Source organism: Aotus nancymaae, unplaced genomic scaffold (assembly GCF_030222135.1).
Source record: "Aotus nancymaae isolate 86718 unplaced genomic scaffold, 86718_ANA_hifiasm-v0.15.2.pri h1tg000040l, whole genome shotgun sequence".
In the NCBI taxonomy this organism is placed as follows: Eukaryota; Metazoa; Chordata; class Mammalia; order Primates; family Aotidae; genus Aotus; species Aotus nancymaae.
In genome coordinates this window covers 51494514-51519558 of record NW_026988454.1, presented here as the reverse complement: position 1 = coordinate 51519558, position 25045 = coordinate 51494514, and the positions used below count along the sequence as shown (strand labels likewise).

General features: G+C 36.4%; 1 protein-coding gene across 1 annotated transcript in view; it reads right to left on the bottom strand.

Annotated features, from left to right (window-relative positions):
* Positions 1-569: 569 nt before the first annotated feature.
* Positions 570-25045, bottom strand: part of FRK (fyn related Src family tyrosine kinase) — a 110266-nt gene continuing 85790 nt past the window's right edge. The window contains exons 3-8 of the mRNA XM_012460404.3: positions 21781-21944; positions 20708-20876; positions 15897-16055; positions 5950-6131; positions 4681-4846; positions 570-4292 (exon numbers count right to left, since the gene is read on the bottom strand). Coding sequence (XP_012315827.1) covers positions 4081-4292; positions 4681-4846; positions 5950-6131; positions 15897-16055; positions 20708-20876; positions 21781-21944 — 1052 coding nt within the window. The 3' untranslated portion in view covers positions 570-4080. The remainder of the gene's footprint in view (positions 4293-4680; positions 4847-5949; positions 6132-15896; positions 16056-20707; positions 20877-21780; positions 21945-25045) is intronic.

The window sequence follows — 25045 nt, the reverse complement described above, 5'->3', positions numbered from 1 at the left end:
AATCATTAAAAAGCAATATTTAGTTTCTTTCAAATGGGGAAGTTTTAGGTGCTTCTAACTATTTTTTCCCCACATACAATTTTTTGGTTATTTGGTTATATGACTTGGATCCTTTGCATGGTAATACTTCTAACTGGACATTTGAGGTGTGCTTGAGATATAGTACCCTTTACTGGATGAGCTGACTATTCTCTTTGAAAATGAAAAAGATGTTATGTTGATGTCTCTTGCTTCAAATGACTAGTAGATAAATTAACTACCCAGGCAAGAAGAGTAAATGAAAATAATTGGGCATCTCTTTTCTTCTAATTTCAACTTATAACATCTCTATAGATAGTGACATCTGAATGCAGATTGAAGCTAAACTTGTTAAAGGTTCTGAAATTCAGAGTTTATGTACAATTTTGTTCTCCAGTATATTTCTAAATTTCATGAATAACTTAAGAGGCCTACTAACATCACTTTCCTAACAAAAGCAGAGAAAAATCTAAAAGAGTTTAGTGAGGCAATGTAGGCAGTAAAGGGATAACACTGAAAATTAAGATATAAATACAAAAGATTTTTAGATATTTTCCAGCATGTTTATTTGATCCTAGGACACTGAAAGTTTGCATCATGTTGAAGATTATAGACTGAATCTTCTACATAATAATTCCAGAAAAAACAAGAATCAAACATTGTCAGATCAGCCCACTGGCAATTCCAATACCTAGATATACAAACCTCATTTACTTTTACCTTTCTCTTGAATTAAATGATGATGCAATTTGAATAAGGTACCCAAATCATCACCATTCTAGTTCACATAATATGTCTTTGTAAAGGATCAAAATGAGTCAACAATAACACAATGCCAGGAAGGTTATTTGGTCCAGAAATCATATGCTCAAGCAGAGCATGAAGAAAAAGATTGTAGGTATGGCATATGCTTGACAAGCCATGGAATACCAGCTGGGCTCTGCTTCCTCCAGGAAACTCCAGCTGGGTGGTGGTATGGCATCCTTCCAATGGCAACAGTTTCCTTTAGGCCACCACAGAGTCCGAAAATTTGGGCCCCTCCTGGTTCATTAGATCCACACAGTCATCATGCAGACACATATTGTGAGTAGAAGTTGAGGGTGGGCATAGCCTGATGTTACCCCACAGGCTAGTTCTTTGTTGTCTTTTAAGTCTACCCATTCCCACAGTCAGTTTGCAGATTCCTGGTCACTCTGACTTTAACTTCGTTTTTGATGACAAAATATTCGGTTCCATAACTATTCAGAGTCCATCTTGTGTCTCTTTTGATCTTAGGGAACTTAAATCTATTTCCTTATTTCCTTCCTTACCCTCTTTAAAAGAAAAAGAAAAACTTAATGGAACATTGAATTTTCTCTGTTGCAAATTCTTAGGGTTTCTGTCTGAAGAGATTTGAAATACAACATGAAATGATGTACTCACATCCCTCCCCACCATCTCCAAATAACTGAATTACATAAATAAAACATTATATGAAGAGTGCTTTGCTACAATTTATGGGAAGTAAATTTAAGAAGAGCTGGCTCATTGTAGGAAAATTCAACTTATCTTTTCCCGATCCTTTTATTTAATACAGAGAGAGAAATTTATGGCAGCTTAAAAAAATCTATTACTGTTTCTCATAACTGAATCCATTATTTTTCTCCATGATCCATCAGGTAAAAACAAGAATAATAGATTGCTTTGACAGAACCTTGAACATAAATGTCCCCAAGAATCAAACACAGTAAGTTAAATGGGTTTCAGGTGGTATTAAAACAGGAAAGGATAACCTTCTTTTCATATTTCAAAATCAAAAGTTACTAAAAAATGTATTATTATTAGCTACTAAAAGGAAACAAACCATATAGCAGCTGAATTTGCACACTGAAATGGGAATATTTCTATTCACTTCTATATGTTCCCAAGAAAAATTAAACATGAAGAAATGAATCCAAAAACAAGAACTATTTTCTTTTCATTTTTGCTAACTGGTTTTTCATAATTTACTCCTTGATTGTATTAGGCTAGATGACTTTAAATAAATAAGTGAAATTGTTATATACACATTCAACTAATTTAAAAGATTAGTTTTGCTCTTAGAAATAGTTTCTGTTCATAAAGGAATCAAGGGGTTATATAATCTTAAGCTTCACATGACCCATTTTATTCCAAGGTCATCAAAGAAGTTTGGGTGTATATGCACACATCTGCCTGGAATACATACACACACACACACACACACACACACACACACACACACACGTATATATTTAGAGAGAGAGCAAAGAGGGAGATGAGGTAATGATGATAGATGGGTGGATAGATAGATAATTCTAACAGTTAATTCATCTCAGGAAATTTTCTCCTGAAGGAACACCTCTCCAGCATCTCATATTCTCTACTTTTATTCAGATAAACCAACCTCCCAACTTGTTTCTGAGGAAGGTGACCACATTCCCAGCTTCAGTGTCAGAACTTATTCTAATCCAATCAGCACATAGCATTCACATTAAGTCTATTACTGGTCCATGCCTGGGCATAGGACCCAAGTTTGCCTGAACACAAAAATGAAAATAATTTTTAATCCAAGCTGGGGATGGAGATTTCCCATTTTCTCCTGCTAGATGAGAAGAAAATGAGGAGCCTCAGTTTTGCCATTGATAGCCAACTGTTACCCTGGGAAGAAGGGCAATACTGATGGCAGAGGGAGGCTTGGAAAAGACATGGGTCTTTGTTGACATCATTGAACTGCTAATGATAATGAGCCTGGAGCCCTCCCTACTTCCTATCTCCCAGTTAAAAGAGTTTACAAATTTAGTTCTTGTTTAATCTACTTTGAATTTGAGTTTCTGTGACTGTTTAGATAGGCACCTCTCCTTAAAGAAAGGTAAGAGAATATACTCAAAATATCCTGCTTTCTCATGGCTTGTTTCATTCCTATTGCTTTACCCTGGAAGATCTTTGAATATATATTTGATTTTTAAACCACTTGGAAAAAGTCTACCTAGTCATCTAATGATAGAGAGAATTTAATACATCCATTGCTTAAAAAAAGCAATAATTTTGCTACAAAGGTTAATGCAAATTTAAGATAAGTAAAAACTCTCTTATCCTACCAGACCAAAAAAAAAATTTCATAACCAAGTTCAGATATTATTCCTAGCCTCTAGTTCTGAAATAGAGTTTGTCCTATTTTGTAGTCCATTTAAAATTCTTGTCTGTATGCCAAAGGGTACTTCTTTTTCTTTATTAATTGCTCAGAAGTCTAGGCCACAGCAATCCTACTGTTCTCTCATTTCTCAGACTTTGCCGGCTATTAGATGTTTCTCACATTTCCATAGATAATAACTCATCAGCTTTGCAACCTGATTCTCAACATTAAGAGATTAAAACTAACATATATGAGTCTCAGATGACACATACTGAGGTATAGAAAAATTCCATCATTTCCTTCTGCAAAATGAAAAAGATTTTAATTCATTTTCTCAACAGCTGCGTCTTTTTTTATGCATAGAAAAAAAAAAAAAACGTGCAATTACTCCAAGTACAATCAAGTCATTTAACATGGCTTTACCATCATTGTAGTTACAGGATATTTTAAAAGAGAAAAAAAAAAAATCTCAAAGCACAGGTCCTGCTGTGCAGCAAAGCAATCAAATTCCTTCATAATAACAGCCTGATGGGATTCAGCAATCTGAGGAATAATGAATAACCACTCTAATCAGTAAACAGGAAAATGCAACAACAGTCACTGAGTAAAAACTGACTATCATCTGTTGATTCTCTTGATCGGCATTTCAAACAATAAATAGAAATGTAAGTATCTCTTAAAAAGAAAAATAACTTTGTTTAGCATGCTTAATTTTACCAGGCAGTGAGAAAATTATATATCATCTTGACTGTCCTGCAGTGTTACCCAGTCAATAAAATGCACAAATAATCTTTTATATAATACATGGCCAACTTTATCCCATCACTTCGATTTGTCAAGATAAACTGATTTTGCAGTTGGTTGATAATATTGTACAAATTATTTGAATTTGTTTTGCTACTTCATTATTTGATATTCTTCTCCAGTGTTCATCTTATAAAGTTATTTGCATCTGAATATGAAGATTCCGTCTCAAAATAGTCCTCTAGTTTCCAATGTAGTGTCTCAAACGTAGGTCGTTCCTTAGGCTCTGCATTCCAGCACTCCAACATGATGTTGTAAAACTTCGGTGGACAGTTGGATGGTTGCGGAAGTCTATAGTTTTGAGCCAGCACCTGAATTACCTGGGCACCTGTCATACCTAGAAAATACAGAATGGTACCAACAAAAAACAAGCTAAAGATCAGAGTCTTAAACTTACAGCCACTTATATTCTAGATTACTAAGCAAGTCAATTTCCTTGGCAAAGCTTTGAGGTCTACCATCCCCTTCCCAGGTTAAACAGATTAAACTAAATCCTGCAGCAAGTGATGCCTATAAGACTGCAATTCAATAGCAAAGGAGAGGGAAGCAATAAACCACCTCATTAATGCAAATTATCATCATCAAATTTTATCTATCAAGCTCCCTCAGCTTCATGGTGTGGTCAGCCTCATAAGTCTGCCCTCTAAGTCTGGGCAAAGCAGTTAAAGTCACACCTAAGCAAGTGACCTGCAGCAGAAAGGCCCACTTCAGAATTAATTACTCACCACTATAAGGCATTTTGCCATAAGTAATGATTTCATAAAGAAGGATTCCAAATGACCACACATCAGACTTAATGCTGAATTTATTAGTACGAATGGCTTCGGGTGCAGTCCACTTCACCGGCAGCTTTATTTCGTGTTTAGATTCATAGATGTCTTCATTGTCTACCTGTTAATGCATTAAGGAATCAAGCCAAGGCAGGAGGGCGGGCAGGCAGGAAAAAAAAGGAAAAAAAAAAAATTTTTTTAAAAAGGAATCAAGCCAAGCCAAGTTAAAGCAATTTTTTTACCCTCATTAATCTATAACCTGCTTCACATTAAAATTTAGAGAGAAAAGATTCAAAAATCAGCTAGATCGATTGACAATTACAGTAGCAAATTCTGAATCTGGCATACAAGACTGTAAAATATGTGGGAAGTTATTAATAAAATATTGTTTGAGAGCCTACTATGTGCCACAAATAGCACTGAAAGAAATATTCTACTACATTTGGATAATTAATAAATGATGATTCTGGCTTCACATCTGGTCTTGAGCAAAAAACAAACAAACAAAAAAAGGAAGCAAAGTCTATTGTCACTGACTTTGATAATTACTATGTAACGACTTGCAAATAATGAAAAGTAGGATCCAAGTGATTACAATTAATCTATCAACTCACTGGGGTACTAATTAATTTACAAAAAGAAAAAAAATGACGAATTCATGAAGATTAAAAGGGAATCATTTATTTGTTGCTTCATGCCCTACACCCATATTTTTAGGGTACAATATGGAAATTTAAAACTAATTTAAGAGAAAAACACCTAATATAATGTCTCCTATATAGTATCTTTATGACTGAGGTAAAAATGAAGGAATTTTAAAGCCAGTGATTGCTGAAGAATTCTGACAGCATCCAAATTGGTCTAGCTCACAGTAAGTAACAGTGGTTAGGATAACACTGTACAAAGTGTATTGCTTTCATAAAGGAAATAGAGGCAAACAGAGGTGAATGGTACTAACTGAAAAACAGATCATTAATTCAACTATGAACTTAATTACATACTTTCCAATCTGGTTGGTCATTGTTTTCTCTATTGTTTTCTTCTCCTTGGTAAAGAAATAGGAATGTGTAGGTAGTTCTTTAAGATCTTGGACTATTGAAGTGGTCTATGGACTACAGAACTTGGAGAAACATTGTTTTAAGGAATAGCAGTGTGTCTATTGATCTACTAACTGTTAGCCTTTGGGCCTACTACAAAAAGTAAATAAAACAAAACTAAATCCACCTTAAAAACTCTGGCAAGTCCAAAATCTGCTACTTTGTAGATATTATGTTCACCAACGAGGACATTTCTGGCAGCCAGATCTCTGTGAATGTAGTTCTGAGACTCCAGATAGGCCATTCCAGAGGCAACCTGTGCCGCTATGTCTACCTGTTGAGTCAGTTGGATTTTTGACCCAGCATCATCTGAGCAATAGGAGAAAAGTAAGAGATTTACTTTAGAGAACATTTAAACTATTAAAGTGAATTTTGAGAATTTCAAATCAATGAGCTATCAGGGAGATTAAGTACAATCGCACTGATCTGTTGAGCAAAAATATATATATATTAACACACTTAATTTGCTGTGAAAGGTTAATAAGGCAACAGTTTTTCAGAGTCCAAACATATTCCAAGGCCCTCCCTTCCTTGAATGAGTATTACAAGTAACAAGTTATCATATGATCCAAACATGGCTACAATTATCTGAGAGTCTGGCTGTTTTGCCTTTTTTCTTTTTTAAACAATTTATTTATCTTTTATTTTAAGTTCAGGGATACATTTCAAGGTTTGTTATATAGGTAAACTGGTGTCATGGGGGTTTATTGCACAGATTATTTCGTCATCCAGGTATAAAGTCTAGTACCTATTAGTTATTTTTCCTGATCCTCTCCCACCTCCCCACCTTCATCCTCTCATAAGAGCAAGTATGTGCTGTTTCCCCTTATGTGAATGAACATAGCTCCCACTTAAAAGTGAGAACATAGGGGATTTGGTTTTCTGTTCCTGCATTAGTTTGCAAAGGATAATGACCTCCCCCTCCATCCATGTTGCTGCAAAGGACATGATCTCATTTTTTATGGCTGCATACTATTCCATGGTGTATACATACCACATTTTCTTTATCCAGGCTACCACTGATGGGCATTTAGGTTAATTCCATGTCTTTGCTATTGTCTTTGCTGCAATTAACATAATGTGCATGTGTCTTTATGATAAAACAATTTATATTCCTTTGGGCATATATCCAGTAATGGGATTCCTGGGTCAAACAGTAGTTCTATTTTTAGATATTTAAGGAATCACTGCACTGTCTTCCACAATGGTTGAACTAATGTACACTCCTACCAACAGTACATAATCATGCCTTTCTCTCCACAACCTTGCCAGCATCTGTTATTTTTTGACTTTTTAATAAAGGCCATTCTGGCTGGTGTAAGATAGTATTTCATTGCGGTTTTGATTTGCATTTGTCTAATGATCAGTGCTGTTGAGCTTTTCTTCACATGATTCCAACACCACATGTCACTCACTTATTTCTTCATGGAAATTTTGCTTAACTCATACTGAATTTCTTTCAAGCATTGCATACTTTGTTTTAGTCATTGACCCTATAAAACAATATTAACTTTTATGACTGAGCCAATTAAAATTTCTCATTCTTCCATCATATTGTTTTTATAAACTAGCTCACTAACACAAATGAAAGGACTATCCATAGTTATTAAGTATGTATATTACATTTGTACCACCAAGCTTGATACATTATTTTATGTATGCCTTAGTCTGTTATTCTTAGAATACATTGCTCATCTCTCTAGGAATAAGTATACCTTCAATAGGCAAAGTTTCTCCTACTACTCATTCTTTATAATTAAGTATAAGAAATTTATATAGTACAATTAATTAGATTATTAGTAGAGGGAGGTCAGTACTATTTTGTGGTGATGACTCATTTGTATTTGTATTTGAGTTACCTATTTTATATTTGTGCATAAAATAATACTGACTCCTTCTACTTTGAAATGGGGTAAGTCATCCCCGCGTAGGATTTAGCTGCCATACTGTTGACAGATGTTTTCATATGCCTGGAGACTTAAAAGAATTTCACATCAACTTAAACTAATATTGTTTTTAGATATCCCTGTCTGAATAAGCTGAATATTACATAAAGTCCATTAGACTCATGGTCGAAAGTTTAGACACAAACCCTGACTTGAAAGGCAGCTATATACAGCAGAGGGGTCTGGAGACCTAGTTTGAAGTTAGAGGGCTAGACTTTAAATCAAGGCTATGCCTGATATTTCCTTGTGACCTTAGGCAAGCAGCTCAACTTATTCCTATGACTTAGTTTCCTCATCTGTACAGAGATAATAGTAACTACTTTATGGTATTTGTTGTTAAAATGAGAATTAAAATGCAATAAAGCTAGAGATACATATGAATTACCTATGTGGAAATGACCGAAGGAAGACATGCTATGGGTCTGAAACTCGGGGGAGAATATGCAGCAAGAGATACAGATTTAACAGTCACAAGTTATAACTGGGTGTTAAAACAGTAAAAATGGGTGAGATTGCTAGGAAGTGACAGAGAAACACCAATATTGAGGGTGGGCAGAGGAAGATAAACCTACAAGAAAATTGTGAAGAATCAGCCAGAAGAATAAGAGAAGAAAACTACTAGAGAAACTTGTAACAAATCAAAGGTTTTGATAAAGAGAAAATGCTGTTATAGTCAAATTCTACAAGTAAGTCCATGAAGAAAAGGACTAAGACATTTGTCAAATATAATAAGGGAGTCTCTGGTGATCTTGGAGATAGGAAGACGAATTTGACTGGAGATCAGCTGTAAGGCTTTGAGGGCTAAATGGGAGTCAAGGACATGGAGACAGAATGAGGAGGTGGCAAATTCCAAAACCCTAATTAAGAGGGAAGATGAGAAGGTTCTGGTAGAGGTAAACATAAAGTAACAAGAACGCAATTATCATAAAATTTGGGACAGTTAGGGATTTTAATTGATAAACTATTCGGGGGGTTTCTGGGGTGCTGGCCGCATTCTAATGCTTGCTCTGGTCAGTGACTGACTGGTTGCTTATTTGTTTGCTTTATAATTACATGTTAAATACATATAGTGTATGATTATATGTTTTCTACATATATACTATTTTTTAATAAAAATGAAATAAACAGGGTCAAAACAATTTTTCAGAGGAAAGACTTAAGCAATGTGTGTGTGTGTGTGTGTGTGTGTGTGTTTGTACATATATTTATTTTTTTAAGGCAAGTAGCATATCTCAGTAAGACGTGAAGTGAAACTAACTGCTTACCAATTCTTTTGTCCTTTCTTTTTTCCCTGGGCACACACAGAAAACTACATTTCCCATCTTCCCTTATAGTTAAGTTGAGCCCTGTCACTAGTTCTGGGCAATGCACTGTGTGAAGAAATGATGTACATCACTTATAAGCCTGGCTCTTAAAATCTCCCACAGTCTTATGGCTACAGGGATGTATTTCAAAATAGTAGAGTCACATGAGTCTAAATCCCTGTGTTACCTTTTAGAGAAAGCCACCTAGCAGAGCAGTCTGGCCCACATCAAAAAAATGTCTATTGTTATTAAGTCATAGAGAGTTTTGAATTCTATGTAATAGCAGCTGATATTATTCACTCTAAAACAAGATGTGAGCATGAAAATAAATTATAACTTAGTATGCAGCAAAATAGCAAAACATTGCTGCTGTGATGACCAAAATAGCTAGGCCTTTTGATATCAAATTCACTCTATAAGAAAAGAAATGTATGGAAATTAAGACAAGCTGGTTACTAACAGTAAGTTATGTGGTATCTTCTAAATTGACTCCCAGTTATTTGTACCTCCTTATATTCAAGTCCTTGTGATAACCTCTTCTACTGAGTGTGGCCTGGACCTAGTCACTCATTCAACAACAGAATATGGCAGAAGTAGTGGGGTATTGCTTCAAAGATTATAGTATAAGAGGCTATGACTTTGCCTTACAGATAATCTCCACCCTGTTGTTCTCTCGCTTGGCTCACTGTAATAAAGCAAGATGCTATGTTGCAAGCTGCCCAATGGAAAGGTCTCTGTAGCAAGGAGCAAAGGGTATCTTGCAACCAACAACCAGAAAGGAACTGATTTCCTCAATCTAACAGCCTGTGAGGAAACGACTCCTGCCAAGAGTTACATCACTGAGTTTGGAACTGGATCCACCACCATTCACCATTAGAGCCTTCTGATGACTGGGTACTTGCCAATACCCCACTGCAGCCTTCTAAGAGGCCCTGAATTAGGAGACCTAGCTAAGCTACACTTGGATTCTAACCACAGACGCTGTGAGATAATAAACATTTGCTGCTTTAAGCCACTAAGTTTTGTGGCAATGTTTTGTGCAGCAATAGACAACTAATACAGATTGATGTTACAAAGATAACATCAGTGCTATGAATATAGTTAAAAGCATGAACTATGAAGCCAAACTTCTGCCTTGGATGAGTTACTTAATCTCTCCAGACCTGTTTCTTCAACTGTGAAGTGGGACTCTGTTTGTATATTATTGGTGTATAGGGATGTTTGTGATTTTTGCACATTGATTTTGTATCCTGAGACTTTGTTAAAGTTGCTTATCAGTTTAAGAAGTTTTTGGGCCGAGATGACGGAGTTTTCTAAATATACATTCTTGTCATCTACAAAGAGAGATAATTTGACTTCCTCAATTCCTATTTGAATACTTTTATTTGTTTCTCTTGCTTTAATGCCTTGGCTAGAACTTCCAATTCTATGATGAATAGGAGTGGTGAGGGAGGGCATCCTTGTCTTGTGCCAGTTTTCAATTGGAATGTTTCCAGCTTTTGCCTATTCAGTATGATATTGGTTGTAGGTTTGTCATAAACAGCTCTTATTATCTTGAGATATGTTCCATCAATACTTACTTGATTGAGTGTTAAAGACTTCTTCAAGGAGAACTACAAACCACTGCTCAAGGAAATAAAAGAGGACACAATTGGAAAAACATTCCATGCTCATGGATAGGAAGATTCAATATTATGAAAATGGCAATACTGCCCAAAGTAATTTATAGATTCAATGCTATCCCCATCAAGCTACAATTCACTTTCTACACAGAATTAGAAAAAAACTACTTTAAATTTCATGTGGAACAAAAAAATAGCCCATATAGACAAGATAATCTTAAGCAAAAAGAACAAAGGTAGAGGCATCACACTACCTGACTTCAAACTATACTACCAGGCCACAGTAAACAAAACAGCATGGTACTGGTACCAAAATGAATATATAGACAAATGGAACAGAGCAGAGGCCTCAGAAATAACACCACACATCTACAACCATCTGATGTTTGAGAAACGTGATAAAAACAAGCAATGGGGAAAGTATTCCCTATGTAACAAATGATACTGGGAAAACTGGCTAGCCATATGCAGAAAACTGAAACTGGACCCCTTCCTTACACCTTATAAAAGAATTAACTCAATATGGATTAAAGACTTAAAGGTAAGACCTAAAACCATAAAAACCCTAGAAGAAAACCTATGCAATACCATCAGGACATAGGCATGGGCAAAGATTTCATGACTAAAAAACACCAAAAGCAATGGCAACAAATGCCAAAATTGACAAATGGGATCTAACTGCACTAAAGAGCTTCTGCACAGCAAAAGAAAGTATCATCAGAGTGAACATGCAACCTACAGAATGTGAGAAAAATTTTATAATCTATCCATCTGACAAAGGGTTAATATCCAGAATCTAAAAGGAACTTAAACAAATTTACACACACATAAAAACAACCTCATCAAAAAGTAGGCAAAAGATATGAACAGACACTTTTCAAAAGAAGAAATTTATGTAGCCAACAAACATATGAAAAATAGCTCATCATCACTGGTCATTAGAGAAATGCAAATCAAAACCACAAAGAGATACCATCTCATGCCATTTAGAAGGGCAATCATTAAAAAGTCAGGAAACAACAGATGCTGAGAGATTGTGGAGAAATAGGAACGTTCTTACACTGTTGTTGGGAGTGTAAATTAGTTCAACTGTTGTGGAAGAGTGGTGTGGTGATTCCTCAAGGATCTAGAACTAGAAATACCATTTGATCCAGCAATCTCATTACTGGGTATATACCCAAAGGATTATAAATCATTCTACTATAAAGACACATACAAATATATATTTACTGCAGCACTATTCAGGATAGCAAAGATTTGGAACTAACCCAAATGCCCATCAATGTTAGACCGGATAAAGAAAATGTGGCACATATACACCATGGAATACTATGCAGCCATAAAAAGGATCAGTTCATGTCCTTTGCATGGACATGGATGAAGCTAGAAACCATCATTCTCAGCAAACTAACACAGGAACAGAAAACCAAACACCGCATGTTCTTACTCATAAGTGGGAGTTGAACAATAAGAACATGGGCACAGAGAGGGGAACATCACACACTGGGGCCTGTTGGGTGGTGGGAGACAAGAGGAGGGATAGCATTAGGAGAAATATCTAATATAGATGATGGGTTGATGGGAGCAGCAAACCACCTTGGCACATGTATACCTATGTAACAACCCTGCACATTCCGTACATGTATCCCAGAACTTAAAGTATAATTTTTTAAAAAATTGGAAAAAAAAAGAAAACTGAATGAAGATAATATTTATAAAAGACTTAGAAATTGCCTGTCACAGAGTAACTGCTAAAGTGTTTTTTAAAGAGAAAAGGTATATATATGATCCTCTCCTGTCACGATCTCGTATAGTTCATTTTCAGTCAATCATCTAATTTAATACTCTGAACAACAATGTGAAGTAAATATTGCAATTATTCTCCCCCATTTCATAGGAATTTCTATTACTCAAAGGAGTAGGTGACAAGCTGCTTAATACATATTAGATGTTCTATAAGCATTTACTGGGGAAAAAACAAGCCAAACTAAATGTTTTTAAGATGGAAATGTGTATCTTCTTTAAATTGTAATAAGATGTATCTGTCATTAATTACCATCAATACTAAGGTTTTTTGACAGGTGTCTCTTATTTCGGAGAAATTTATTACAAAAATTATCCAGCCAAGCTTAGAGACTATAAAAATAGTTATATAGAAAAAATATGTATGTTATTTCAACTATCACTTATGACATCTAATCCTATTACAGCGGATAGAAAAAGGTTTGCACTGACAGACATACTGGAGAAAATTGCATAATACGTATTTCCTACTCTGAAGGGTGCAGTAGCCTCATACTGTCTAAGTAAACCTCAATGCATACTTTTAATACAACCAGCAAATGTCAGAACTGATGTAAAGGTTCACAAACCTATGACCATTTACATTTGCAGCAAGAAAATATTTTCAATTATATTCTATTACTCAATAATCTTTCAGCTTAATAACATTCATCATGATGGGCTGCTTAAGAGTGGCACATTCATTTTAAGATCACCTTCCTGAATGTGCACCCTCTTGATTGGGGAAGGGGCTGTCTGCAGTGAGCACTCCTCCTGGCTGCTAAGCATCATCCTTACAAATGAAAGTACTGGTAAACTTGACCATAATGACCTAACCTTGAAGCTGATAGGGTTCATACTTAGCCCTGAGTATACCACATTACCAAGCCACAAAAATCCTCAATGCCAAAGGAGTTGGCCATGTACCAAGTGGATCTTTTCAAGCTGATATAAGAGTCTAAAAACAAGTTTGATTCCAAGTCCTAATCTTGTTAGGTTCAAGATGGTCCCAACTTAATCTATTTATTCACTACCTAATTAGTACACACTTTCTTATGTGCCAGACACTGTTCTAACTCTGAAACAAACAAACAAAAAATATCTGCCTTGGTGGAGTTATATTCAGAGGATACTAAAAATAAGCTAAATAAATAAGTTATACAGTATTATAAGATGCTTAACAGCCAAGAAGAGAAAATTAAAAGCAGGGGAAGAGGAATACTTTAACAGCCAGTAGAAAGAAATTAAATTGTAAAATTCAGAGAGTGACTAGTGAAGGAATCACCAAGATGGAAACATCTAAGTAGAAATGTTCAGGAAATGAGAAATGAGCATGTGAATAAATGTCAGAACAACAACAACAAAAATTCAGGCAGAGGAAATAACGAGTGAGGCAAAAGCATGCCCAGAGGGTTGGAAAAAATAGCAAAGAGGGCTAGTGTAGCTGACACAGACTGAGCAAGAGGAAGGTTGTAGGAGACGAGGTCAGAGAGGGAATAGACAGCCAGGCCATGAAGGACTTCATAAGTTACACAGAAATAAGAACCAATGGGAGTCATTGCAGCTTTTGAGCTGAGGAAAAGACATGCTCTGATTTACATTTTAACTGTAGCTCTCTAGCTGTTGTGTTGAGAAAAGACTGAAGGAGACAAGAACCAGAAGAGGAAGACTAGTCGGGAGCTACTGCAGAATTCAGGAGAGAGGCGAGGGCAGCCTGGATCAGGGTAGGAGCATTGAGGAGAGGTAAAATTCTCTATATATTTTGAAGGCCAGGCAATGGGATTTTGCTAGCAAGCTAGAGATAGAACATGAAAAGTAGAGATGTCACCAAGGTATTAGGCCTGAGTATTGATATGGTCAAAGAAGGAAAGACTGCAAGAGTAGCAGATTACTGGGGAGAATACAGGGAGATCAGTTTGGGGCATGTCATCCTGAGACGTTTAATAGACATATATAGTAGAAATTAGAGCTGTTCAGAAACAATTTTTTTTTTATCCTTTCAAGCACCTTAGAGAATTGTACTTCCCTACCCTCTTTGACTTGATTTGTCCAAAAGGAAAGGAAACAGAAGTACCTCTGTTACTTCTGGTCAGAAGCTTTGTTGTCAAATACTGGCAAAGAAAATAAACATAGGATACTTCGCTCCCTTTTTTCCCAAATATATTCCATGTCCCCAAATTCTGTGCCATAGAAAATACTGGTCCGAATTCTGTGCCATAGGAAATATTGTTCTGCTCGTGTACCCCAGAATCTAAAGTGCAATTTAAAAAATATATATATACTTATATATTTTTTAATTGCACTTTTTTAAATTGCACATATATATATGTTTATATATATATATAAATACATATTTTATATATATATAAATACATATTCATATATATTTTTATATATATATATATTTTTATATATATATATATATATATTTATATATATATATATGTATTTTGTAGAGACAGGGCCTTGCTACATTACCCAGGCTGGTCTCAAACTCCTGGTCCCAAGCAATCCTGATCTCAAGCGGCCTCCCAAAGTGCTGGGTTACAGGCATGAGCCATCATAGCTGGCCTGTTCTTGGTTCTTTGTACCCTAATCCCCTACTTAATTTAAGGTGGATGCATCTGAGTAGCCAAGCCCAGGTCACAGGCGTAGACTTTAGCTGTAAGGGAGCTTGGGAAAGTGAGTAGATGGTCTTTCACCAATTACAGAATATTAATATTTTTTTGCTCTTTTGCTGTTCTGAGGAGACTTTTTGAAATAGGATCTAATGAAGGGAAAAGAGAAACATTGACAAAGTCTGATTAGGTACTATTAGATTTCAGTCAGGTAGGCTTTTTTTTTTTTTTTTTTTTTTTTGAGACGGAGTTTTGCTCTTGTTATCCAGGCTGGAGTGCAATGGCGTGATCTCGGCTCACCGCAACCTCCACCTCCTGGGTTCAGGCAATTCTCCTGCCTCAGTCTCCCGAGTAGCTGGGATTACAGGCACGCACTCAGGTAGGTTTTTATAAGGCTATAAGAATTTAATCATATTTATACCAAGCTTTAAAATAAAAATTGTTAACATATTTTAAAAAAAGAAAATATTGGTCCATAACTGATAATGTTCAATTAGTTAGTGTAGGAAATAAAGTATCATGGAAAACATCCATTCTTTAATTTCCCACATTACATTCAAGTACTCTATCTGTTGTGAATAATTTCCTCTTCCACTGCACAAATACTTTCCTACCTTTGAGTATACAATATTTAACCTGTTAAATAGTAGGTGAGCCATTCAATGTTAAGACATTCATTCTCACAGACACACACATAGTAAATATCCTTTGGGTTTCAGAAGGCTTGCTAAATTGACATGTATAGGACTAGCTGAAGTAAATTCCTCTTTTTTCCTTTCCTTTTATTAAGTCCTTAGCTTACTTTGGAGATATTCTTGCAGACTTCCATGTCTCATCAACTCTGTGATAATATAAATTGGATCTTCTAAAGTGCAAACAGCGTAAAGCTGGATAAGCTTTGGATGTCTTAGGTTCTTCATTATCTGTGCCTCCCTCAGGAAGTCATTTGGATCCATTGAACCTGAAACAAGAAGAGGGGGAAATCACTTTATGTTACTGAGGCATTCCTATCCTCACAGCAGCCTGGTGGGAATCATCAAGATTGCCTCCTGCTTCTCAGTAGAGTAAGAGCAGCAGTATCACAAATCTTCAGAGTTATCAAGAAGAGAATCAGTTCAGCCAGTGCAACCTAATAACTGGATGTGTTGGTGCATCAGGAGAATATGGTTTATATGTTATGACCTGTAGGTGAAGAGAGGTTGATTCAGGTCTATATGAAAAACGAAGGAAAAAGGAGAGACTGACAATCTAATTGATAAAACAAGCCATCTTAACACATTCTATTAACACGAGCACTGGAGGGCACTGAATATTTAAGTACTGCAGCCAGAGCTTTTTGTATCCAGAGAAGACTGATAGCTGCCCTGTCCTTAGTGCCCACTGTGGGAACAGCTGGAAAAAAATCCTAAAACAGTGAGATTCTGCCATATTTTTGTCTTTAATTCTGTAAGAACATAGTGTGTAGGCCAAGTGGAAAACATCCAAGACCATCCCCAAAAGTTAATGGAGTTTTTTTCACCTGTTTTACATGTTCAACTTGAAACTGATATTTAATATTTTCTCCTGTACTATCTGCTTCCACAATAAGAGCCTTAATAGTGTGGCCAAATGGAGGAGAGACAGTATTAAGCCCTATTTAGAAGAGTTTTCTACAATTAAATTGTATTTTAATGGCTCCACTCTGACTCACCATGCAAGGTGTCAAGCAGTTACCATCAAATAAAATCTAAGAGGAGGAAAGTTATCTGGAGTTTACATTTCATCAGTAACTTTAAAATCTTTTCTTTTAGAATATGATGTTTCAGAGCATTGCTGTAATTAAAGGAATACTGTTATTTCACATCTTAATATTCACTATGAATAATGCACATTCAGTTTCCATTGATGCTCAAAGAGACTACTATTTCCTCATCCTCTCCATATTGAAGACTTTACAACTGATATATAAACCCAGCCATGGATAAGCTTTGACATTCTAAGTTAACGCTGTGACTTGTTTATTAATGTGAAGTTAAGATGAGTTAGTTACATGTGACCTGCACATCATTTCACATAAAACATTTAAGCAGTCTACCTTTTGAGAACCCAGAAGTTCAGAACTGGACCGATCAGACTGCATTCTGGACAAATCTCAGCTCTGCCACTAGCTTCCTGTGTGATCTTGAGCAAGTTGTATCAAACCACTCCAAACTTCAGTTTCTTCATCTATAAAATGTGGCTAATATTTTTACTGACACCGTAAGATCATTACCAAGATAATATCAATGTCTGGCATGTATGTATTCGGTGACTTTTGACCATTGCTTATATTATCATTGGTACGCATAGTCTTGGAAAAACCAAACAGACCAGCTCTAAGTATATTTCATAGGCTAAGGAACAAAAAGGGACAAGGACTTAAAGAGAGATAATAGGAGAAAATGGCCGATTGCTCTTTTCAGTTACATGTTTCTGAGCTCCATCAATTTGATCTCTACCATTGGTTTACTCCACACAACCAAATAGGATGAAAATCTGGAATCATAGTTGCAAAACGGAGCTGGGAATATGGGACACCTAAACCATAATAAAGGACTTTGCTCTTGATTATTTCACCTAGTTTGGCCTATGATCAAATATCAATATGGTGGGGACCCCCACCACTACCACCCAAAAAAAAAAGAAGCTTCCAGTAATAGCAGCAATAATGATCACCATACAAAAAATTAAGCTGGGTGCGGTGGCTCGTGCCTGTGATCTCAGCACTTTGGGAGGTCAAGGCAGGGGGAATCACCTGAGGTCAGGGCTTAGAGACCAGCCTGGCCAACATAGCGAAACCTCGTCTCTACTAAAAATACAAAAATTTGCCGGGCATGGTGGTGGATGCCTGTAATCCCAGCTACTTGGGAGGCTGAGGCAAGAGAATCACTTGAACCCAGGAGGTGAAGGTTGCAGTGAGCCAAGATTGTGCCATTGCACTTTAGCCTGAGAAAGAGCAAGTCTCTGTTTCAAAAAAAAAGAAAAAGAAAATTATATATACAATATATTTTTATGTTAATGAAATTTCTATGTGTGTGGCCATCAGACTCATGCAATGCAGGACAGTCAAACTCATTCCCAAATCAGACTATGCACAAGAACTGAAATCACAGTAGGTCAGAAGCCTCTGCAGGTGAAGTCTGTTTCAGAGCACTCCTTCATGGCCATACTGGTTATGGCTGACCAGCTGCAGAGTAAAGGAAACCCAACCTCAATTCAGCTAGTAATGTAACATTAAATATTAATTTTTGCCTGTCAAAGCTACTGTGGGAGTTCATTTCAAGCTCATCTTTATTGCATAGTAGCCTGCTCAGCAATAAATAGCTGCTAAGATTGATTAATGGCCTCAGTGAAGTGAGGACATTTAACCAATCACTAAACTGTTTGTGGCCATTACACTGTAAATCAATAACAATTATTCCTGTTGGAGAGAAAACTATCATGGGTTTTTTAAATATGAGAACTCTGACTTTTTTTGTTGTCTTTTGACTTCCCAAAGGGCTTCCTTAGAGAACAGTGTTAGGGAGGCTAGCTGGCTGCCTCTTCTTAGAAAAGAATTATTAGATTGGACAACAAAGTTTAGCCACAATTATTAACAAGATTGGGATTTAAAAGTATATACACACAGTGATTGTGAAAATCTAAGGTGCAGGAATAGAATGTCCTCACCTGGAATACTCATATAGCATCTGGCCACTTAAAAGTACCTCTCTCTTGTTTCAACTGGCAGATGAAAGTGCTCAAACTGAGCTCCGGCACTAGCAAATTTGTACTTCAGTGCACACATCTGTCAGCAGCCCCATGGAGACTAACATTTATTAAGAACTTGCTGCATATACTTTACGTACATTGACTCCATTTGTCCTCATAAAACCCTAGAAAGTAGGAACTATTATAATTACCACTTCCAAATGAGAAGATTCAGAAAGGTTAAGAAATTGTCCAAAGTCACAGGGGGCAAAGCCAGGTTGAAATACAGGTTTATCTTATATCAAATTTGACACTATTAACTTGTTAAACCAGAGGAGCCCAACGTTTTCAGGTCACGGAACCCTTAGTGTCTCCATCACTTTTTTCATGATGTCCCCAAGTGAAAATAAAAAACTAACAGTTCTTTTGATTACTGGGTTAAATTTAAACATGTCAAGAAGTATTTATCCTAACAATTTGATGGCCATTTGAAAAGGTAACTCAGGTAAATTGAAAGGAAAAGATAATTTTTCATTTAATTCTTAACCACAAATGCTTCTAAAATGATATATGCACCCCTGGGGCACTGCATAACTTCTCCAATCTTAGAATCAGATTGAGCACTGCTACCCCCATGTTCTGGTCCCTATTGATTTTTGAGTGGATTTTGCATTGACCATAGCAACTATCAAAAACCCAGCTTCACAAAGATATGATCAACCAAAGGAATGTTGATATAAGGTTGAAACCATGAACTAGTTCAAGGTAGCAGCTAGTACAGTATTCAGAATGTTGACTTCAAAACTCTTAAATATTCCACAGCACTGCTGTGAATTCACCATGGTGCCTCCATTAGCCTTGGCACACAGTATGGGAACCGTCATGTTACTCTATGCTGCTGGCCAACAAATCCCAAGTACTCAAGTTCTGCCACCAGGAGGTTTTCCAAACCTCTAAGAATTCTGGGTTAGGTAAATAATGCAGGTCCCCCAGAAAACTACAATATAACCTATGTTTATTATTTTTACCTCTGTTATTAAAGGTGCATATAAGGCTACTACAGTAATGTTGCACTTTTATAGACTGTCACTTCCATGGGGTGTGACAACAATAATAATAGATGTGGGTACAAATCCCAGCTATGCCATTTGCTGACTTTTTCATTATAATAATAGTAGTTTTTATCAGTCACTTACTGTGAACCAGGTACTATACAAAACATTTGCACTAATCACTTAATTTATCTTCTTGATTGACCTTATTATTATCTCTATTTTACAAATGACAAAACTGAAGCATAGAGTTCGAACATTTGCTAAAGATCCAATGACTAGAAAGTATTTGGAAAGTTACTTAATCTCTCTTTAAAATAGAGGGAATAAAACCTGGCTGAATAAATACTGATTTCAGTATACTTTTACTTGCCATCACAGGAAAAAGGAAGATGGAAGGGAAAAAAAGTTCCTACATTTTCAAATACAAGGTTCTTTAGATGGACCATTTTGCCTTTTAACCGTACAAAATCTATACTTTTAAAAATAGTTGTTCCCTGAAAAGTATCAAGATTCCTTCTGATTTTTTTAAAATATTTTCAGTTAAGTCAGTATTTGTTAACTAAGACTAGGAACAAAATGGGAATAAGGACATTAGAAGACTGAATTCTGAAGGGTTGTCAGGCTCTTCAATCAGCAATACTTTAAGACTCAACTGATGTTGAGGAAGTGTGCTCTTGTTTTTATATTTTAAAGCCTTAGCCATAGGTTGGGGTCACCCGGGTTAGAGAGAACGAGCACAACACCTGCTTGCTGCTAGTATTAGCCACCCCATGACCTCTTAGGTATTTACAGTGTTAAACTGAGCTCATAAAAATCAGCATACTCCATTTAACCTTTATTATTCTCTCACCTGGTTTTAATGTTTTCACTGCTACTGGAGTGGTATTGTTCCACAGACCTTCCCATACTTCGCCAAACTGACCAGATCCCAGTCGCTTCAGAAGCTGTATGGAGTTGCGGTCTATCTCCCACTGGTCTACAGTTTTGTATGACAAATCAAATGGAGCTGGGACCTGGATCTGTTTCATAGAATAATAAGAGCAATTGTTAATTTTTAAAAATGTAGATTTAATATTATTTTGTTGAACATAAAGGTATAGGTACTTTTAAATAAAACATTTTTTAAAACAAAACATTGTAAACAAGTAATTCTAATTACTTCAAAACCAAAAAACAATGGTGGGAGAATCTGCATTGTTAACTCTTCAAATCGATCTTCCACGTCTTCGGAAGTCAGGCACCTCGTTGTCTATCTGTGTGATTCCATACCCAATGCCATCCTCACTCAAGTCTGGAATGACTTCTCTCCACCCCTTTGCCTAGCTAAATCCTCTCAGTTTCAAGGCCCAGTTGAAGTTCCATCTCACCCACAAATCCTTCCCAAACTCTTTGGCTATAGTATATATTATATGTATCATCTATTTTTGCATAATTAAATGTTTTATATATTTCAAATTCATTTTATCATGTCTTGTTTTGTTCATTAATTTATTTACTCATTCATTTAGTAAGTAAAATTGTTTTAAGCATTGACTAGGTACTTTTCTATAAACAAAACAAGCAAGACCCCTGCCCTCCTAGAACTCAGAGTCTAGTTCACCACCTGCCCTATGGTCTCTGTTGCAGCTTCTAAACTCTGCTGTATGGCACAAAAGAATCCAAAGAAAACTCATCTATGAATGAGCATCTGTGCAAATAAAATTTATTTCTAAAAACAAGCATAGGTCAGTGTGGGATCATGGGCCATGGTTTGCCTATACCTGCCTCACGTAATGAAACTGTCATTTTATTAGCCATCCCATGAAGAGAAGCAGCCCGGTGGGGTTGCTTCCTTTTTTTCCTCCAGATATCTGACAAATACTCAGAAATCTGGAGAAAAAAAGTTAACTTCAATAAACGAACACAGCTTGAAAGCATTTTCACCTTTAGGCATGGTTTCCCCAGCTTGACACACAGGCCGTCACTTGTCTTGGTGTAGTGGCTCACAAACTCGTTCAGTGTTGAAAAGGTTCTTCTCTGGGTGAGAAAAAAGCCCCCTTCATCCAGTCTTCTGATTCTGTAGTGTTTTACAACTCCTCCATCTAAAACTGGGACCCAAAATAATTCCTGTTAATAAACTTCTTGCTAAAGCCAAGCAGATTTATTTACTTTGTGGTGACATTTTCAATGCACAAAATGAAATCTATATAAAATTCTATGTATTTCTCAACTTCGTCTCAGAAGACTTAAGAAAGTTTACAAACAATACAGAACAAAAGAGAGGGTGTGAGAATTGGGAAATAATACTGAAGGAAATGTAAAAATAAAGGAGTGAGGCTAGCACTAAAAGAATCCATGCTTCAAAGTCTAGTATATGTGATTAAAACAAGCCATAAAATTGACTCTATCACTCTAGCAATGCAAAGAAGAAAATCTTACCATTTTGGGGATTCACAGTGTCCATAAGATAAAATCATGAAAGTCTTTTAGAAACAGTTCAACTCTTCCTGGTGCAGAGACCAGGGAGAAATTTCTCCCATGAAATCCTATAATGTGGTGATGGAAATAAACAGTATGCTCAATACCACCTTATAATAATGCATGGAATTCCACAGGCCTGTTCCTTATACTGTACCTCAATGCAGGTTGGTAACAGAATGTCCTAACACAGTTCAATAGAAGCAATTCCACAGAGCCTAAACTGATTCAGTCCACATATGCAACATTCCAGCAGTATTGCTCACTCCAAGAGTAAGTCCTGTAGTATCTACAGGAATAACTAAACTGCATCATTTTCACCTAGTTTGGCTTGCAGTGGATATTTTGTTACTCTTGCCACCCACCTCCCATTGGCCCTTCTTCTGTTAACAGCACTCCCAATTTTCCTCAGGAATTTTTGCTTCTCTAAAAGCATGTGGTCCAGAGGGACCTGGTAGCCACCTGGAGCTGAAGAAGACAGAATCAGTGCAATAAGAGCCAAGGACCCCCAATTCCAGGACCTGAGTTAGAAGTTCCAGGAAGACAGGAAGAGTTTTGTTACTGTGACTGTTGTTTTGGTTTTGGTTTACTGATGGGAGTTTGGAGCTATTGGCAGAATTCTGGCCTCTAGGCAGGAAGCAAGCTTCCTGAGAAAAGAAGCAGCCCAGTGGGAAGCAGTCTTGATTTGGAAAGTGAAGCTTAATCCCAAGAGCCAGCCAAGCCTGGCTTTTCAGCTACAAGAGTCAATTAATTACCTTTTTGGTTAAACTATTTTGCATAGGGATTTCTGTACTTACATTCAAAATATTGATTAATGCACTTTATACCTATGCTTTCACTTAACAAAGTTATTGATAAGTATTGGGCAGCATTTACCACTATAATGCTATTCTGCATTCCTTGCTAAATATATAATTTTATGCTTCAACGATTAGTCAGGCTGGTGCAATGCTCTTATGAAAGGAAAGAAGACATCCCAATCCCCATATGGAGGTTTACTGAGGACATGCCAATAGCTAGGACAATTTTTTTTTTTTTCAAAAAAAGGAATTGGCACAAGAGCTAAAATGAAAAAAGGCAGTATTAACAAGTATTAACAAGGAAGTGGAGTGACTTCCCACACATAGTTGATGGAAGGGTAATTTTTACCACCACTCTGGAAAACTGTTTTTCCTTATCTACTAGAGTTGAACATAGTCATACATGTAATACAGTAATTCTACTCCTAAGCATAAAATCAATATATTCACCAAAATATGTGTTTAAGAATGTTTTTAGTTGCCTGATTTTAAGGGTCTAAACCTCGAAACAATCCAAATGTTCATCAACCAATAAATAGAACTATCCAAATGTCTATCAAATAATAAACAACGGAATTAACTAAAAAGTTGTCATCCAGTGGAATGCAGATTTGTAAATAAACAAAAACTGCAGCTAAACACAATGGTGTGAATGAATCTCACAAACTCAATATATAGTCTCATTATTAAAAAACAAGGTTGGGTGTGGTGGCTCATGCCTTTAGTCACAGCATTTTGGGAGGTTGAGATGGGAAAATTACTTGAGGCCAGTCTAGGCAACAGCAGCAGACCCTGTCTCAACAAAAAATAACGATAATAATGTTAATTTTTAAAAATTAGCCAGGGTTGGTGGCACATGCCTGTAGTCACAGCTACTTGGAGGGCTGAGGCAAGAGGATCACTTCAGCCCAGAAGGTCAAGGCTGCAGCGAGTTATGATTGATTGTGCCACTGCACTCCAGTCCAGCCTGGGCAACAGAATGAGACACTGTCTCAAAAAACAAACAAACAAACAAACAAAAATCTTAAAAACAAGCAAAACTATTGATATGAGGAGTCAGTGACTGGGGTGTTAGCCTTATTCTGCTTCTTAACTTGGTGCTGGTTACCTGAGTTTATACACTTTGTATTCACCAAACTAAACTCTTACGAATTGTATACTTTTATTGTATGTATCACACTTTAATTTAAAAGAATACTTTTTAAAAATTGGTTATTTGCTTCTGTTTATGAACAAATGGGACATCGAGTCTCCAAGCTGCTACATTAAGGTTAATGCTGTATTATTTCAGTATAGAATGTTATTAAAGTAAATGTTACCTAATTTTCACCTTGGATATAAAAATTCTCAGTAACATGCATGTAGAATATTAACTTCAAGCAAATAAGTTTTCTAGTAAGCACTGTGAGAAACCTGTCTACAAAATGCCCTTCTAAGTAACTGAGTTGACTTGCAGAATAGGAGTATTTGCTGTAAGCCAGAAAAATGCAGGGAAATATCAAACAAAAATCAAGACCTTAGGTGTACAACCCTGAATTTGAAGGTAACCTTTCTAACACAGCAGCAACCACAATAATGCAACCAATACAGCAGACAAGCACAACTAATAATTAAAGCATACACCGTTCATGTTCTTCCCGATGGTCTTTAATTTAGAGTCTGTGAGAATAATACTCCCTGTCCCTAGATGAAAGCTCCAGCAAAGTTTTTCTGCCCATTTTTAGGTATTAGACAGTCATACTTCCACTTTAAATCACTAACACCGTCTCAATTCAAGCCTAGAATGCCCAGTCCCAGACATTAACCAAAACACTCTACTGCTATGTGATCAGATGTCAAATCTTCTCCCTTCCCTAGCTCAGGTCCACATCAGGCCAAAAGGCAGCAATGGAAACATAATATGGGTGGCTTCCTCTCTGTTTCTCTGCTAT